General features: G+C 43.1%; 1 protein-coding gene across 1 annotated transcript; it reads left to right on the top strand.

Moving 5' to 3' along the window:
• Positions 1-435: 435 nt before the first annotated feature.
• LOC133505633 (leucine-rich repeat LGI family member 2-like) lies at positions 436-18157 on the top strand. The gene is made up of 10 exons (XM_061828872.1): positions 436-510; positions 1017-1210; positions 5681-5877; positions 6065-6136; positions 6511-6582; positions 7251-7322; positions 7440-7511; positions 7708-7877; positions 15965-16129; positions 16610-18157. The coding sequence occupies exons 2-10, from the start codon at positions 1070-1072 to the stop codon at positions 17443-17445; spliced, it is 1797 nt and encodes a 598-aa protein (XP_061684856.1). The 5' UTR covers positions 436-510; positions 1017-1069; the 3' UTR covers positions 17446-18157.
• The last annotated feature ends 1762 nt before the right edge of the window (positions 18158-19919 follow it).

Consider the following 19919-nt stretch of genomic DNA (forward strand, 5'->3'; position numbering starts at 1 on the left):
TGCCTACTGACCAAGCCTCGGTGGCGACCAATCCCTGGTTGTTTGGCAACTACAGCGTGGGAGGTTCTCGTCCGGAGCAGTGGCCTGCCTCGTTCTGGTGCCTGCTTCTTCGTTTGGTTCCTCACAGAGGTCGTCCGCCCGAATCGCCCTGTGGGGACCCTGGTGCTTGGCGTCCGGGTCGTCCTCCTGACCTGTCCACCCAGACGCCTCGTGTTTGGTGGCCTGGATGGCCACCAGTCTGGGTTTCAGGGGGGGGGCCTTTGATGGGGGGGGCGGGGTACTGTCATGATCCTGCCGCTTCAGCACGAGCTGTGCGGGTGTCCGTGCAGGTGCGCTGATTGGAAGGTGCACACCTGCGCCTCATGCAGCCTGATTATGCTATGGATTTATATGACCGCAATGACAACTGGCCGGCGCCAGTTCGTATGATCTTCATGTCCCATTCGTGTGCTCCGGTATCCCTGATTGAACCTGTGTGTACCGACCTTCATCCGTTCTCCGACCAACCTTGTAAGCCTGACTCCTTTGATACTTCTGCCTGCGTTGATTGTTCTGCCGTGTACCGACTCCTGCTGCACCGGACTGCCTGCTCGATCCCCTACCTCTGCATATAATAAACGTGTCTCTTCTTGAACTACCTTGCGTCTTCCGAGTTCCTGCATTTGGGTCCTACTCTCGTTTCCGATGGGACGTGACAAGCATAACATTGCTACGTGTGAATGATTGAATGTATTCAGAAGCATGGCGTCTGTCTCAGTTAAGAATGTATTGTATTGTATTTGCCATTTTTACTGTTTGTCTTACGTCAGCGCACGTGGCGTGACGTCACTTCAGGAGGCGTGGTTAAGTGCCCTGTACGGAGGGGTCAGTTCGACTAATGTTATAGTACAGAGAATCATAGCAGGGAGCGAAATAGAATAGGATAGGATAAGATTGAATTGGTTTGGATATTGTTTGTTTTACAGTTTTCACACCAAAACCTCTTCCTGATACAACCCAACCATTTTTTTATCCAGGCTTTGGAACAGCTGGCGAATGCGTACCCGGCCACTGGCTGGGAATCAAACCCATGCTGTCTGAAGAAAAGGTTTACAAAAAAAAAGGAGCCACAAAACACCTACTTTTTGTAAAAGGGAATAATATAGTACCAAAGCAATGTTCCAGTGCTGGAAGAAGGGGCACTTGCTCGAAGGAGCAGAAACCGTTAGAGGTGAGTGACGTATACAGCAGTGAAACTAACGGAAGGTTGTCATAGTAAAGCAAACAAAAACAAGGGTTCATAACCACAAAAACAGTAAGCTGAACTGAAAAACGAGAAAATCCAGTTGTAATTGTCTAGTACTCTAAGTGGAAGCAGAGTACATGCAGCGTGAGCTATTAAAGGTTCCTCCATGCATGCCCATATGTGAGCAAGTACAGGTTGAAGTGACCTCCGCAAAGAACAGCCACAGTGGGAGCTATTTAAAATGAAGAGGCGTGTGCAGATCAGTTTCTTAGAAAGGATACATTAAAACAGCAGGTGCTCAATCACCAGCGCCATCCATCATCATCAGAGAAGTGTTTTTGCAATATTAGATGTTGATTTGGAACAAGGTTGAGACCCGGAAACGATTGGCAACGCCGACCTGGGGTAAAAATGGGGACCTTGAAAAGCAAAGCGGCAAATCTCCCGGTGTTAACATTAACGAGCAACAAGCAAGAACTTTGGTAGCTTGCACACTTGCTGTGATGCATTCATTGACAGCAACGTTCTCTGCTCCCCGCCCTGTCCAGGGGTTAAAGGATGATTCATGAAGAAAGAGAATCTACACCACTGACAATGTGAATTTCTGAATGAATAACATCAAGCCAGCGTCCTTACTAATGATTGTGAAGGAATCTTTTCACTGCCAGTCAAATTCGGGTCAATGGCGCTGAACCATAACGTACTACAATTTCTCTGTTTATGTGACATACTGTAGTGGTTTAAAAAGGTTTTGGGCAAGGGTTCAAATTTTCCAATGCAATGATGACCATACACTGTACAAATAAAGTAGAGCAGAGAACAATGCTGAATGTTTACGAAGTCAGTGACAAAATGTGTATTGGTACATGTGTGCTGGTATGAATGCAAATGGAAATATTTGTAAATGAAAAAGATGATATTCTACTTCAAATAGAGTCTGCTGCCAACACAATTTTGGAGTCGTTATTTAAAGATCAGATAAACTTACAATGGTCTGTTGCTTTAAGTGTTTTTGAATCATTGTGAAATCCAGTTAAAATTCATTTAAACTCTGCTACATAAACAGTTTTTTTTGATTACCTTAAATTTGATTACTCTGCGTCTCATACAATTTTCGAACAATTATGTTTACATGGATATAGCACAAATATGACTTCCGCTATATTGTCCTCCAGTGTTTATTTCATCTAATTAAGAGTGGCTGTTAAGTATTCACTGTTGTAAATGTTTATGTAAAATTTGTAAAACGTGTCAGCATTGAAGACCAGGAGGCAACAAAAAACAGTACTTGCAGTTGTGTGACCTAAACAAGATTATGAATGGAATACTCTATAAACAACTGATTTAGACACCGCAATCAAAATGTCTTATTTTGAATAAGGTCAGCAGTCACTGCGATCCATGTAAATCTATCCGATATTGCCTTTTCATGGCGTTGGGGTTAAGGGGTCACTTTCATAAAGCGCGCTGGCATGCGAGACATGGGCAAAATGCAACATCTGTGGCGTCAGGGGTCACAAGCGACAGTCAGTCCAGTGTGAGTGTGAAGGACAAATAATCTGACGAAGCAGGTGTCGTTTCCCTTTGACACCAAAAACATTTGAAATGTCTGTCAGTTTCCACGTCTCGCTGTAAGATATTCCACAACAAAATAGCAAGATGGCAAGAGACTTAGTTTCGGCTTGCACGTGCCCACATTGTATTCAGGCTAACGCGCAGTGGCTAAAAACAGCAATGATTGATGCAGGGGTGTCGTGAATTATGCCAGCCATGGCAGAAATGTATGGTTGCCCCTGCTTGGCGATGAAGATTCAGTTTCATCATCCTCATCAACTTCTTGTTCTTCAGCACATTTGCCACCTTGTAGGACCTGCTGAGAATTATTAGCCCCTTCATAATAAAGTTTCTTTCGGCTTGTCCCTTTCGGGGTCGCCACAGCGCGTCATCTCAGATGAACTCACATATATGTTTGGCACAATTTTTACGCCGGATGCCCTTCCTGACGCAACCCTTCTCAGGGAGTGGAGGCCCCAGTGAGATACGAACCCACAAATTTTACAAATGGAAAGTAGTTTTCATTATTGCAACTTAATCGAAAAGGGAAATAGAGCCAAGATTATAGAATTTCTTACCTATTAAATGTGCACATCTTCTTTATTAGCTGTTGTTTACCAAAATCGACCAAGTATAGATAGATAGATAGATAGATAGATAGATAGATAGATAGATAGATAGATAGATAGATAGATAGATAGATAGATAGATAGATAGATAGATAGATAGATAGATAGATAGATATAGATAGATTGAGTGAAGAAATATGTATTTGAACACTGCTGTTTTGCATGTTCTCCCACTTGGAAATTTTACTGTGAGAAAATATCATCTAAAGCAGAAAACTGACACCAGATTGGGAAGAACATGACAGCTCTACATCAAGATACGCATTGGAATAACCATAAAATGTAACAAAACGCATGATTGAAAATAACTTTATACCCCGGAAGTAGTAATAGTAGTAGCATTTTTGTCTGTTGTTCAGCAATTAAGCTTATACTAAAGCTGCCTGCATTGAGGAAAAACCCCTGGTACCCCCTTTTTAATGGTGAACTTTGATGCCATGCTCTGCCCACATTAGATGACAGATGAAAGAACTGAAATTTAGCCTCACCAATCTGTCAACCATATTATAGATATAGATAGATAGATAGATAGATAGATAGATAGATAGATAGATAGATAGATAGATAGATAGATAGATAGATAGATAGATAGATAGATAGATAGATAGATAGATAGATAGATAGACAGACAGACAGAAATCCAATGTGGCCCTTGATTACAAACATTTCCCCACTCCTACATGCTTTTGTAAAAGAGAAGGGGGGGAGAACTCCGGAGACTATGTTCTGTAGTTTAAGACAGTACTACAGGACAGTATATCCAATTCTAAAGCTCCACTGTCATGAAATGCATGATTTTTAGTATGTTATTAATGAAAAAAAGGCAGCTGGAATGGACCCATCAGTTTTTTCACCACAAAACATGATTTTGACGTATATGGCTTTTTGCAAATCCCCCCATGAAAATCCTCTCGAGGGAATTGTTTTGGCGAAGAAGCAGGAAGTGACGTTAACAGCAGCGGCGCACTCAGGCAGGCTCGTATGTTTACTAGTTTTACCTGTTGGAAAGTAGCTCTTTGTTCCTTCATCTTAGACAAAATGCTGCCTCGTTGTATTGCTGGATATTGCTCAAACACTCGGGAGGAAGGATTTACTCTCCATACTTTTCAAAAGACCTGGTTCGTCAGGAAAAATGGATTGCAGAGGTGCAAAGGATGAGAGCTTTTTGGGTTCCAAATGACAGCTAGGTGTGTATAGAGCTACCAAAAAAAAAAAAAACCAATAGTTGGGGGTTGGGGGGGGGGGTGTAATCCACTCAGAACGTAACAAAGGCTCCATGTACGTAAGTCAGGGGTGCTAAATGTGTCGTCACTCGTGGCTGAGTGAGCTATCATGGGCGGCGTTGTTTATCGCCCAGGGGCGATGAGCCACCGTGGCCTGACTGCGACAAGCCGATCACGGCTTCGGCCGGGGTGGCTCATTGGCGCCGAGCCCGGCCGTTTTACGACGTTGTCATCGTTCGTGGCTGAGTGCGCCATTGTCAGCTGTGTTGTTGATCGCTGACAGCGGCGGTATTCGGCGTTGAACAATAAAACGATAAACAACGCCGCCGACAATGGTGCACTCAGCCGCGAGCGACGACAACGCCATAAAGCTGCCCAGCTCGGTCCCAATGAGCCGCCGTGGCCGGGCTGTGAGGAGCCGATCACGGCTCATCGCGGCCGGGCCACAGCGTTGTCGTCACTCGCAGCTGAGTACGTTACATAGTATCATACTGTTGGGGAGTCTGTTGTTAGTTAGAAGTGACCTGCATATCATCTAAATATGGCTCGAAACCATAGTAATATTGCCCCGGTCACTTCACTTGATTGTAAGATGTTCGTGTCTTCGAAAGAGCTTCTGTGTCCATTAGCAAGTGCCACTCCGTGTTTTCAATGGCGAATGTCGTGGTGTAACATCTGATGGCGCTGCAGGCAATATGGCTAACACTTGGATGTTGAATGAGACTTCCGCAACTTTGCGCATGGATGACACGCTCTCCGCTCATATTTATTATTTCGTATAGACATTGAAGTGAATAATGTTATATGTATTTTTCATTACAATATCTATTTTAGAATGTTTATAGGCATCACAGTGGAGCTTTAAAAAGCCCTTACTCGAGCCGCCAGCATGATCAACATTGTTTTTGTGAGCTGGGTGCAGCCGCGTGTCAGTCGGTGTCAGGACTGGAGTGTCCTCGACTGCTGCATTCTGAATGCCGCCCCAGCGGATAAACTGCAGCTGAGTAGAGCATAACCTCGCTCATATTTTTTCCTCCTCATACCCGCAGCGAAGGAAGGGGCAAAAAGTGTCGTCCGTCATGCCTCGGCTGCTGGGTTTCTTCATTGCGCTGCTGTGTATTTGCAGCGCCAACAAATGGAAGAAGAATTTCAAATGTCCTTCAGGATGTTCGTGCACAAAGGAGACAATCATGTGTGTGGGCACCTCGCACATTCCGCGCACCGTGCCGAGTGACATCAACTCACTGTAAGTAACATGTCTATAACACTAGATCCAGATTCAAGACGTTTAATGTCATGTGGATAGTTAAAAAAAAAGATACATAAAAAAATACATACAATGAAATTCTTACTTGTATGCGTTCTTTCACCTTCACATAAGACATAATATCCTGGGTTCAAATGTCCCATTGTGAGTTTTGTTTCCCCACCAGGAGCATCGTAAACGGCTCCATTGCAGAGATCCCAGAGGGAATGTTTTCGCTCATGCCTTCTCTGCACCTCCTGTAAGTGCATTTGCGATATGAGACTCTTGTTGACCTGCAAATTTCTGACTAAACTTGTCAAATCTGGAGCCCATACAAGAACTGTATCAAACTAAATGCTCTGTTATGAGATTTCCCTTGTCGTTGCATAGTGAGGTCAGATGTAACTAAAATGTTAGACAGGGATCACCATATAATGCAATGTAGTAAGTGGAGTTCTACAATACGAAAAAACAGTACTGCAATAAGCATTCTTTCATCTACCTCTCCAACATAGCAATATTTTGCTATTTTTTAAAGGCTAAATTATGAAAAATGGATCTCAGTAAATTGTACAGAATTGTGTGTCTATATTTGGTGTACAGTATAACACATAAACTCTCCCTTTTCCGCAGTCTTTTAAATGCAAACTCGTTGACGACAATTAAAGATGATGCTTTCTACGGTCTTCCACATTTGGAATATTTGTAAGTTATTTAAACTAGCACAAGAACACACACAACCATACACACATACATACATAAGTGCATTGGTCTCACAGTTCTGAGGACCAGGGTTAAAATCCTGGTCCCGTCTGTGTGGTGTTTGCATGTTCTCACCATGCCTGCCTAGGTTTTCTCCAGGCACTCTGGTTTCCTGCCACATCCCAAAAATGATGAAATTGCCACTAGGTGTGATTGTGAGTGTGACTGTTGTCTGCCTCTATATGCCCTGTTGTTGGCTGGCAACCAGTTCAGGGTGTACCCCGCCTTGTGCCCGTTGACAGCTGGGATAGGCTTCAGCTCTTCCGCAACCCATGTGCGGTTAAATGGCTCAGAAAATGGATGGATCCTAACCACAGCCTATCCCCTTTAGTGGCCAGAGGAAATCTCTGTTCAGTTGATGCGTTCAATATTTTTTTGCTGTGTCTTTTCCCATTACGTATTACTCAAAACTTAGTTTCTGAGATCATTTGTTCTACTCTCCTTGTATGTATAGATTACTTGGGTTGATCCCAAGGTCTGGTGAATTTTTCACATTAACAGCACCTTTGGAAATATATTTTGTGATAAAAATGCTCATGTGTTAAATAATTATTTCAGCCTTGTGTTTTTGTGTGTCCCCCTATTTATTTAATGCACTGTTTTATTAACAGGTTCATTGAAGGGAATAAGATTGAAACGATTGCCAAAAAGGCCTTCCGTGGTCTGCGAGATCTAACTCACTTGTAAGACAAATTGCTCCACATTTGTATCCAACCAATTCTAAGTCACAAACCAGAACTTATGCGTTATGAAGTAATTTGTATTGATGTAGCTTTTCTCTCTTTGGGGCTCATGTTTAGATCCCTTGCCAATAACAAGATGAGGTTCCTGCCAAGAGATCTGTTTTTTGACTTGGATTCATTGCTGGAACTGTGAGTTAGCACTTTGTGGATGCAGCGTGTGTGAATGCAGTGTTGTGTGTGTCTTTGCACTTTTACTTCAGCTGAGTCAGGCTACGTTTTGTGTTCGACAGCATTAAAGTACCCCAAACAAACGTTAAACGCAAATCTTAGATCCAGTTTTTTTTTTCAGAATTTTAACCCTTTTTTTGTTCTCTTTGTCTGATAGAGATCTGCGAGGTAATGCTTTCCAGTGCAGCTGTGAGAACAAGTGGCTGATGACGTGGCTGAAAAATACAAATGCCACTGTGTCAGACGTCTTCTGTGCAGGCCCAAGTGACATGAAGGGCAAGCTTCTCAGTGACCTTCCCATCGCAGCAGGCCAGTGCATGTCTACAGGTAAACAGAAACAAAGCGTAAGCAATCATTGCAATGTTGCCAACTGAGGTAAAGAGGTCTTGTGTGCAGAGAGAGCACAAATAATCAATGAAACTATTTAATAATTCACCATGAACTTGCCCTGCAAAGGTCACTACATCGAAGAATCTGTGCTTGCTCTATTACAATATCTTTTCCCTTCTTTACTCAGCAGAGGAAAAAAAACATACACAAAAACTCAGTCATGTGTATCACTCTTTTTCATTTTCATTTATTTGTCCACAAATTTCTTAGCTGCTTATCCTCATAAGGGTCGCAATTATATTTATTTATTTAGTAATCATTCTCATGCATTCATTTTCTGAACCGCTTATCCTCACTCTGGTTGCAGGCGTATTGGAGCCTATACCAGCTATCTTGGTTTTGATTTTTATTTAAACTGCAGTTGGACAGTAAAAGGTTTTAGGGGATAGACCAAGGCACAGAGCGCACATGAGGGAATAGGGGTGTGAACCACAACAGAACAATAGTTCAAGTAATGTTACAAAGTGAAATCGTGTTCTTATTTGTGGACGAAGGGTGGAGGTGGGTGGGGACACTCGGTGAGAACAACAACTAACCAATAGTACAAGATAAGAGAGGGCAGAAAAGAGCAAAGCAAGATGGGGCAAATGAGCAATGCAGTTTTACGGATGAGTGGTGCGCTGGGATGCTTTTATAGTGTCTAAACACTTGGAAGAACCCAAGTTAAAATATGAATCCAAAATGTGCGAGTGTGACTGTAGTTGTTCAAGCATAAGCAATTCAAGCCACTAGTGTCTTTTATCACACTTAGTAGTGAGTGAATACCATATCATAATGCAAGTCTTTCAACTGGTGGACGGAGTTGCTAAGCTGGCACATTGAGGAAGAGCGTGCCTGGCCCCCTTCAACCATAAGGGGGGGGCAAGTCAGTGAGCCCATTCCGTGGGGTACACAGTCAGTGGTAGACCCTACGGCTGGCACCACCCCGCCACTCCCGGAGAGAATGGGCGCACCAACTACTAGAGGGCCCAATGCAAGTGCCAACTGTCGGCGGAAAAAGGTGACAGCCCCCAAAAATCCCAGCACCCAATTATTAGTGATGATGAGAGGGGAAAGGAAGGCCCAGACCCAAGAACAGTAAGGAGGAGGGCGCAGGCCCCATGAGTCGAGTCAAAAGACGTAAATACCCACAACCTGCCTATTATTATGCTTACCAAGTCAAGGACTATCAACGATTGTCCCTGTACCATACTCGTGTGTGGTGGGGCATCATGTATTAAAATTGGGGAGGGTGCCGGTGGGGGTGAGCCGAGGCAGTCAGGAGGCAATGCCCATTCATCCATTTTGTGTACCACTTCTTCTTAGTAGGCTCACTTGGGTGCTGGAGACTATCCCAGCTATATTCGCACGAGAGGCAGAGTCCACCCTCAACTGGTTGCCAACCAATCGCAGTGCACATATAAACAAACAACCATGCACACTCACATTTACACATACAAAGAATTTAGAGTCCTTGATTAACCTACCATTTTTTAGATGTAGGAGGAACATGGAATACCCGGAGAACATCCCCACCGGCATGGGGCACACATGCAAACTCCACAGTCGCGGCTGGATTTGAACCCAGGTCCTCAGAACTGCGAGACGGATGTGTTAACCAGGTCGTCACTGTACCTCTGTTGGTCATTTTTATTTTAGTTTTTATTTTATTGTCCTGTTTGTCTGTTAGGTAAAACAGTCTGAATTCAGTTTTAAGGGCAGAGACCAATTAAACAGGGAAGAGACAGTGAAGGGACAACAAAAGACAGGATATTAGCTGTAATACAGATGGGAAAAGTAAATCATGATATGCCTAGTACAATGACACATTAGATCCAAGTGTTGTACGGGGCAGTACTGCTACATCCCGTGAAAGAAACAAGGTTGGTCCAGCCAAGAGGCGGGGTCAGGTCCAGGAGGCCACGCACCCACAGTGAGGGACACAGGGCGCCCCACCAAGTCGCCCCAAAGCCTGCCACCCAGAAGAGCCTGCAGGGTCCCAATCCCGCCACCCCCAGAGGTGAGCAAGACACTCCCCACCAACCCGCAAGGCTCACCAATGTAGTCGATCTGTGCCCAGCCAGGGGCCAAAACAATGTCCCCCGCTTGGAGGAAAGGTGGCCGGGTAGGGATGCTCATTGGGGGTACCCCTGAGAGCAACCAGAAGAGAGGAGACCCCATCATAGCAGCCATCCAGCCAGAGGAGAACTGCCCCAGGAACTCTGCCAAGAGCCTATTGGAAACCTACCTTCCCTACCTATCTTATATTCTGTAAATATGACAACTAGGTCTCCAACTGGCAGTCATTGGACATACCCCATGCATCAGTAACCCCTGAGTGGTGTAGTTCATTAAAGGTCAAGTGTCATGAAATGGATGATTTTTAGTATGTTAGTCATGAAAAAACGTCAGCCAATATGGGCCCATGCGTTTTTTCACAACAAAACAGGATTTTGACGTATACAGCTTTTTGTAACTCCCGCTATGAAAATCTTCTCGAGGGATTTGTTTTCGAGAAGAAGCAGGAAGTGACGTAAAGGACAGCGGCGCCCCCAAGTGGACCCGTTTGTTTCCATTAGTTTTACTTCCGGGAAGGTAGCTCATTGTTCCTTCGTGTTAGCCAAAATGCCGGCTCACTGCATTGCTGGACATTGCTTGAACACTCGGGAGAATGGAATTATCCTTCATAAGTTGGCAAGAGACCCGGTTCGTTGTGAAAAATGGATTGCACGGGTGCAGAGGACGAGAGCTTCGTGGGTTCCAAATCACAGAAAAAAATAATAGTTTGGGGCGGACCACGTAATCGGTCTCTCATAACGAACAAAAGATCCGCATATGAAATATGTCGATGTGCGCGTCAGACGCCGTCAGGTTGCTGCGCGGACTGTAGCGAATCTGAAGAACCCAGCCAACAATGTCTCACTCAGCCTCGTGTGCACAGTAATGTGCCCCGGCTCGATAGTGTTCATCGCGTACTGCGGTGGCTGTGAACAACCCTTTAAAAGCAGCACACCTCGGCTCCGTTATATGCCACCACGGCGCCGAAAATCAGCCACGCGCCGCGTTCGGCGGTCACAGCTTCTGCGAAGGCTGCGGGTCGGGCTTTGCGGACGGGGGCGGCTCTGAAGAACCCAGCCGAGACTGCATCACTCAGCCACATGCGCGCAGTAAAGTGCCCCGGCTGACTGTGTTGTTCATTGCGTACTGCGGCGTCTATGAACACCCCCCTAAAGCAGTACGGCTCGGCTCCGTCATAAACAACACCGGCCGGCTGCGATGGGTCGCGATGGCTCATCTCCGCCGTGGAAGTGGATCGGACGGGGATGCGGTTTGGCTGTGATCGCATATTATCTGAATATGGCTCGAAACAATAGTGTAATATTGCCCTGAGGGCTCTAACAATAGTCTAATATTGCCCCGGTAACTTCACTCGGTTGTGTGGTGTTGTCCTTTTCGAAAAGAGCTTCCGTGTCAGAAGGGACGTGTTCGTCTCCCACCGTGAGGGTGCGCCGCGTGTTTTCATTGGCACGTGTCCTCGTGACGTCACTTACAGAGGATGAGGCCAATATGCCGACCGCTTGGATACCGTAGAATGACACTTCTGCAACTTTGCGCGTGGATGACACGCTCTCCGCTCACTTTTTTTTTCGTATAGACATTGAAGTGAATCCTGTAATATGTATTTTTCATTACAGTATCCATTTTAGAATGTTTATAGGGATGTCACCCGCACTGTAATGTTGCATGTATTTGGGATATGGGAAGAAACCGGAGTGTCTGAAGAAAACCCACACAAACACATGCAAACGCCACACTGGCGGGGCCAGGATTTGAACCCTGGTCCTCAGCACTGAGAGGCCAACCCTCAAACCAGGTGCCCCACCGTGCCGTCCCAGATTCTTTTAATGTTTTGCTTATATTATGGACCATAGATGATGATATCTTTGAATTCCTTGGAATTGTACATTGGGAAACATTCTGAAAACTGTTGAGACTATTTGCCCACACAGTTTTTCACAAAATGGTGATCTGTGCACCATCTTCACGTGTGGAAAAACTTATTTAGCCTTTCCGGGATGCTCATTTTATACCCAGTCATGACCTGTTTCCAGTTAACGTGTTCATCTGGAAAATGTTCAAACTGGCATTTTTTGGAGTATTCTTGAACTTTCCCATAATTCTGTTGCCCTTTTCTGAAGTTATTGTTATCTGTTGGATCCATCAACAAAATAAAATATTTGCAAAAAAATCAATAGTTCATCAATGTGAACATTAAACATTTAGTCTTTGTTGTGTATTCAATTTCAGAGAGGTTCGAAAGGATTTGCAAATCATCGTAGTGTTTTATTTACATTTTACAGAAGGTACTAATTTATTTGGAATTGTGGTATGTAAATATGACACAAAGGGGGAAGAACCATTTATACTGTACTTCTTTACGCATTTGTGTTCAAATAACTTTATCCTCGTTCTGTATTTATCGGATTTTGCTGCAGTCAGAAACAATTCAAATTGAAATAAGTAACCTGTATGATTAAACAGAGAGCGGGTCACATTGACCAGTTAACATTTTTGCTGTACCAGAGAAACAAACATAGAAATCTGTCAAAGTTTACTTCTAAATAAAAAAATAAAATAAGATAAAAGTTAGCAAACAAAAGAAATGACTATCGAAAAAACAATTTTGCACATTTTGCGTGTACTTTTTGTTTTGCATTTCAAATAGGCTATCTGTAAAGTACTAAAAAAACGAATTTTTTCCATATGGTCATTGAAGTGAATAATGTTATATGTATTTTTCATTACAGTATCTATTTTAGAATGTTTATAGGGATGACACTTGGGCTTTAAAAATCTGAAGTGGCACATGAGGATGGCACTGGACGAAAGCCGTGATATAAAGGACACCGCTCATCTTTTTAATTTTTATCAGAGGGATTAATGAGAATTTCGAGATAACGGAGGAGTTTCTGGATATGGAATCCCTGAAAGGAAAAACACGTGGAGAGGATTTATTTAACAGTGTGTCAGCGGTCATACAGAAGCACAAGTTACCGTTGAGTACACTTGCCAACGTTACCACAGATGGATCACCAAATCTGACAGGAAAAAAACGTTGGGATGCTCAAGAGAATTCAGGACAGGGTGAAAGAGGACAACCCTGAGCAGGAGGTAATTTTCCTACGCTGCATAATTCACCAAGAAGCACTGTGTAAATCCGTGTTGCAGCTTGACCACGTCGCGAAGGCGGTTGTGAAACTCGTTAACTTTATTCGAGCAACGGGACTTCACCATAGTCAGTTTATTCATTTTCTTGAAGAAACTGATGCTGATCACACGGACTTACTTTACCATACTAATGTCCGCTAGTTAAGTTTGGGAAAAGTATGTCAACATGTGTGGGACCTCAAACAGGATATTATTTCATTTTTGGAGCTACTCGAGAATACTGACAGTTTTCCTGAGCTGAATGACACAGATTGGCTATGTGATTTAGCTTTTACTGAGGACATACTGAGACACATGAACGGGCTGAATGTGAAGCTGCAAAGGAAACACCAGTTTGTTCATGAAATGCAAGCAAACGTCAGAGCCTTCAAAATCAAGCTGGTTTAATTTTCGAAGCAAATGTCAGACATGTCATTTGTTCACTTCCCCACACTGGCTACGTTAAAAGAGGCCCCGCGATGTGAAAAAATATAGGAAAACACTGGACGACCTGCATGAGGAATTCTGCCGTCAGTTTTGTGATTTTTGGAAAAATTGACAGGGCACTTCAGCTGGTGTCATGTTCCTTCTCACATGACCTGAAAACGGCGCCACAGGAGTTGCAGTTGGAACTGATTGATCTCCAATGTGACGTGGTGTCAAAGGACAAGTTCAACTCCCTGAAACTGGATGAGTTTTATGCTTCATTAAGTGCAGCCAAATTCGCAAACATTCAGAAGACAGCACAGATGATACCGGTGTTATTTGGCTCTACATATGTGTGTGAACAGATTTTTGGTGTGATGAACACCAACAAAGCACCCCACAGATCCCAGATGAGTGATGAACACCTCAGATCTGTTCTGAGAATTGCCACAACAGAAATACCACCAGACTTCGATGCACTGGCTAAAATGGGTGATCAACAACACTGTTCTCATTAAAAGGTATGTTAATACTTCAATGCTTTTTTCTGTTTGTTTGATATGTACTGTTAACAAATGCAGTTTTTTTTATATGTATTGTATCTTGTGCTGACCCGGCCCGTCTGTCAAATTTTAAAAGTCAATGTGGCCCCCAAGCCAAAAAGTTTGCCCACCCCTGGTGTAGGTAGTGCATTGAAAAAATGAGGATGGTTGTGTGAATTGTATTAAAAGAACTGGGGGCAGGCAGGGCAGAGGAGCAATGTGTCTCGACCGGGAATAAGCAATGTCATACTTTTTAACTACTATCAAACTACAGCAGATGTAATATTACTTCAACTACTACTCCATTCACGGAGCTACAGTATTCCCCTGAGCAATTGCTTCATTTCTTTCTCATGTGGGTTCTTTTGATAATCCTACAAATGATTTTACTGTGTTTTAGTGTAACGGTCTTGACGCCATAATGTCATTAATCATTACATACATCTTAAGAAATGTACTCTTTGGTTCTTACATGAAAACAGAGAACTAAACCAGCCATGTCAGAAGCTTGAACACAAACGGTGTGTGAATCAACGCGAGGTCTTCCTTCAGCCATGGAGGGAGAGTTTGCAGAAATACAAACAAGCTCTTATTTCAAATAAAACTAATCATTTTTCCAAAATAATTTGTTTGAATAAAAATAACCCTAAATACCTATTTGATACAATATCAATGCAAACACAAAGGCAGTCGACTTCCAACAACCCTTCCTTTTAAGCTAATGATTTCATGCCAATTTCTACCTCCTCCCAAAAATTGAGCTAATTGGAAATGAGCCAGCCCAGTTGAATTCTTCCATCACTGAGACTATTATGGGAACCATTGCGGAAGCCCATCTGGATATTCTCTAATTTTGAGGAAGTATCAATTTACAGATTTACAAAACTTGTTAATGAATCAAAACAGATAGCATCCTTGCTTGACCCTCTTCATGAAACTCCTTACAGAGTTGTTTTTAATCATATCACCATCAAGCTTAAATACAAATTCATCAATCGTTTCCAGCGCTGAACCTGCAGGTTTCAAGACAGCCATATTATGACCCTTACTCAAATGACCCAAACTCACGCTTGAGAATCTTTGCAATTTTAGGCCAGGCTAAAATCTTACATTGATTTTTTAAAAAATCCTTGAAAGAAACCGTAGTACAGCATCTTAATAATCAGATGGCCTTGAGCAATCTATTTGAATTTCTACACTCTGGATTCAGGATAGACTATGCTACTGAAACAGCCCTTGCAAAATTAACGAATCATCTATAAACTATGGATTGAGTCAGATCATCACTACCATTATTACTCGATCTCAGTGCTGTTTTTGATACTATTAATCACAATACAGTATACCTACTACTAGATCACGTCAAAAGATGTACTGGTATTACAAACTCAGCCCTCCCTTGGTTTATATTTAATCCCTTGGATAGGACGCACTGTGTAATTCATGCTAACATGACCACTGAGTAATACAATGGCACTTCGGGAGTCCTGGAGGGATCACTACTCGGTCTTCTTTTGTTCAGTAGCTATACGTTGCCACTTGGCGATATCATTAAAAAATAAATAAACTATTCACAGGCTACCAGGGCTTTCTCTTTTATTGAAAATTTTCACTTTTCATTGTATTTTTTTTCTTGAGGATAAGCGGCAAAGAAAATGGATGGATATATTTAGACCTCTTAGTACATCTTTAGTCCTTACATTAGTCTTACTTTGATTTTTGTCTTTTACTGTTTTGTTAAACATTTTGTGTATTTATTTTATTGACAAAGAAAAGATTGCTCGTTTGCTTGTTTGAAGAAGTGAACCTCTTTCACATCATTAGTGAATCTGTACTTTTCTGTGTTTTTGTGTCTCTACCCATCCACAGACTTTGTGGTTCACCAGTCCATTCCTATTCAGTCAATCTCTGCAAACATTTTCTCCTTTAAGGAAGACATCTATCTGGCCTTGGCTGCACCCAACTCTAACAGCTGTGTGGTCATGGAATGGGATCATATCGAAATGAATTTCAGAAAATTTGACAGCATAACAGGTCGGACCGCATCCAATTTAAGCAATTATCAAAAAGAAAATATTTGTGATGTAACACACTTCTTTCCATGTTTTTGAAAGTGTGACTCCTGAATATGGTATGTCAGTCAGTATTTTTTTTTATTGAGCTAAGCTACATACATACAGTACTGATTTTTATATTGGAAATATCTCGTCACACCACCAAACAGAAATGTCACATAAAGTTTCTCAATTCAATCACATGTTTACATACACACATTACACCTCAATGGCAAGCATTCTATAGTTCTCCCTGTCACTATAAGTCTCTTTCATAGACAGATGAACAAAGATAGATTATTTGTAATATATACTGTGAATCCATTTTCTGAACAATTACGTAAAATTGAATAATTGGCACATTTGATGATCTCTAATGGAAGAGAATGTGCCACTGAGCAGTGGTTGGGACTCAACATGCTCTGTTGTGCAATTGTTAACAGACCATTTTGCTCCACAGGCAAGTCTATCGTCGGGTGCACGTCAGTTCTGCTGGACAAACATGTCTTGGTCATCGTCACACAGCTCTTCGGGGGTTCCCACATTTACAAGTTTGACACTCAGCAGAACAAGTTCACCAATTTTCAATCCATTGAGGTCCTCAACATCTCCAAACCAAACGACATTGAGGTTTTCCGCATGGATGGCGAGTGGTATTTTGTGATAGTAGATAGCTCCAAAGCGGGCTTGTCTACTCTTTACAAGTGGAGCGACCAACCAGACCTGAACCAAACTGGGTTCTATATCTATCAGTTCCTCCATGAATGGTTCCGCGATACGGATGCTGAGTATGTTGAAATGGACGGGAAGTCCTACCTCATTTTAGCAAGCCGCTCTCAACCGCCCGTCATCTACTTGTGGAACAAAAGCACCTTAAAGTTCATGCTTTACAGTGAATTCCCTAATGCTGAGGATGTGGTGGCAGTCAAAGCTTTCAGAATTGAAAAGGAATTATATTTGGCCATGACCTGCTACATTGGTGACTCTAAAATCCTCAAGTGGACCACTAAGCAGTTCACAGAGATGCAAGCTCTTCCTTCTCGCGGGGCTATGGTCCTCCAGCCATTCTTCTTCATGGACAGACACTACCTCGCGCTAGGCAGTGATTACTCCTTTACACAAATTTACCTCTGGGACACAGAGAACAAAACCTTCCACAAGTTCAAGGACATTTATGTGCAGTCGCCACGGTCCTTTACTGCAGTCACCACTGACCGCAGGAATTTCATCTTCTCCTCCAGCTTTAAGGGTAAATCAATGCTTTTTGAGCATATTGTGGTAGATTTAAGCTTATAGGACAAAATACCCACATTGTGTCTCAATCCAATAGTAAATGTGAGAACTCAAAAAACCTTTTCCTTTGGTTTGCTCAAGAATTCCACAACAAGAAACTAAACTTCTAAATGTTTCTGCCGAGCTTGTTGGCTCCTTGCATCAGTGTACGAATGTCAATGCAAGATAATGAGTTGCTCTGGATCTATAGACTCTATGACTCTGCTCATTGTACAGTAATATCTATCAAAGTCGGCTTTTACTGTCACTCTATTATGCACAGCATAGCCAAGAATGAAAGACACTGAAATGACAGTTTTGCACATTAAAATATTTATAAACTGTCATGCATCAACATACTTTACTGGTATGGATTCGTCATGTAATGCTGGTGACTTGGTGTGCATGATGTTTATGTTTTCTTGCACTCTCTCAGAGCACCAGAATACATGACTTCATTATCAACCATGTAAAGATCAATTCACAACATACTGCATATTGACGTATGCAAAATGCAAAACACAAGTCCATGCTGCTATTGAAATGCTTCTTGTGGTCCCTTTTTTGCATTTTTTCTTTAGTCACAGACGGCAGTACTGTTACGTGGTTCACTTGAGACAACTTCATCTTACATGACCAATAAAAATGTGTGTCCTTCATAATTATCTGTATCTGTTCAATGTATGAACATTGTTAACGGCATGCATTTATTTATTGAAAATATTAATAAAATCCTTTTACCGTGCATGAAAGAAAATAGCCACAAGTCATCGTGCTATTTTTTTTTGTCCCTATCAATATCCTAAACAACTCTAACAGAACAGGAGGGAGTCAGGGAGGGGACATTGAATCCAAGTGGACCGTGTTACCCACCTCCCTTGTTGAATTAGTCGACCGAAGTTGAGGCCATAAGGGGGCTGGTGCCGACATTGCCTGAAATTGATGGTGGACACCTGCAGAATCAGTTGCTATCAAACTAAAGGAGTCCTATCAGGCCTTTGGATTCTGGAGGCAGCTGATGGATACCCTCTGGCCAAGCAGATCGCGGCTTATGGTAGTTGTTGAGGCAAAAAAAAAAGAGAAAAAAAACGAGCATTGGAGGAATTTGGTGTGACCATGAAAAACATCTCCAGGACACTTCTAGGAAATTCTGGCCCACCGTCATGCGTCTCAGGAGGGGGAAGCAGTGCACCACCAACACTGTGTAGTGGGGATGGGCCGCTCCTGACTTCAATTTGGGACATTGCTGGGCCGAATACTTCAAAGAGCTCCTCTATTTACACCTTCCCATGAGGAAGCAGAGTCTGGGGATTTGGACTCGCATATCTCTGAGATTGAGGTCACTGAAGTCATGAAAAAACTTGTTGGTGGCAGGAGCCTAGTGGTGGATGACATCTGCCCAGAGTTGGCTGATGTTGGAGGCCTTTCTTTGTTGACACACTTTTGCAATATTGTGGAAAATTGGGGACAGTGCCTCTGGATTGGTAGACCAGGGAAGTGGTTCGTGTTTACGTTGGAACTATAGAGGGATTACACGCCTCAGCTTCCCTGGCAGGTCTGTTCAGGGGTTCTAGAGAGGAGTATCTATCTGTAAATTGATTCCCAGATTCAAGTGGAGTAGTGTGGTGTTCATCCTGGCTGTGGAACCGTGGAACAGACAGTATTACAACCTTAGCAAAGTCCTCGATAGTGCACGGGAATTAACCCAACCAGTCAACATTTGTTTTGTGGACTTGGAGAAGATGAATAGATATTGTATCTGATAGAGACCCACAGTTTATCTCGCGATTCTGGAGGGAGTTTTATTGTTTAATTTGGGAATTAGTCAGTATGTCCTCAGGGTTCCATCCCAAGACCAATGGGCAGACCGAACGTTTAAACCAGGACCTAGAGACGGGACTCAGGTATCTCGCCTCCCAGAATCCCCATACCTGGAGTTATAAAATAGCTTGGGTCGAGTATTCACATAACACTTTTCCTTTGGCGTCCCCCGGTTTATCGATGTTACATGTTGTGCAGAGTTATCCACCGTCTATGTTTCCCACTCTAACCCCTGAATCTGCAGTCCTGTCTGCGTTGGCCTTGGTGAGATGTTGTGAGAGGACCTGGGAGCAGGTCGGCGTATGCTGTTGCGCCAGGGGAACTCCTATAAGGTCGCAATTGACTGTAGGAGTGCCCTCGCCGGATCTGGCTGTCGATGAAACACCTTGCCGTCCCAGCGGAATCTTGTAAGTTAGCTCCTAGGTTCGTGGAGCCTTTTCCCATTGCATGTTCTTCCTGTGCCTGCCTAGGTTTTCTCCGAGCACTCCAGTTTCCTCCCACATCCCCAAAACATGCAACATTAATTGGACACTCTAAATTTCCTCTTGGTGTGATTGTGAGTGCGACTCTTAGTCTCTATCTGCCCTGCGATTGGCTGCCACCCAGTTCAGGGTGCACCCTGCCTCCCGCCCATTGACAGCTGGGATAGGCTTCAGCATTCCCACAGCCCTTGTGAG

Source organism: Syngnathoides biaculeatus, chromosome 9 (assembly GCF_019802595.1).
Source record: "Syngnathoides biaculeatus isolate LvHL_M chromosome 9, ASM1980259v1, whole genome shotgun sequence".
Classification (NCBI taxonomy): domain Eukaryota; kingdom Metazoa; phylum Chordata; class Actinopteri; order Syngnathiformes; family Syngnathidae; genus Syngnathoides; species Syngnathoides biaculeatus.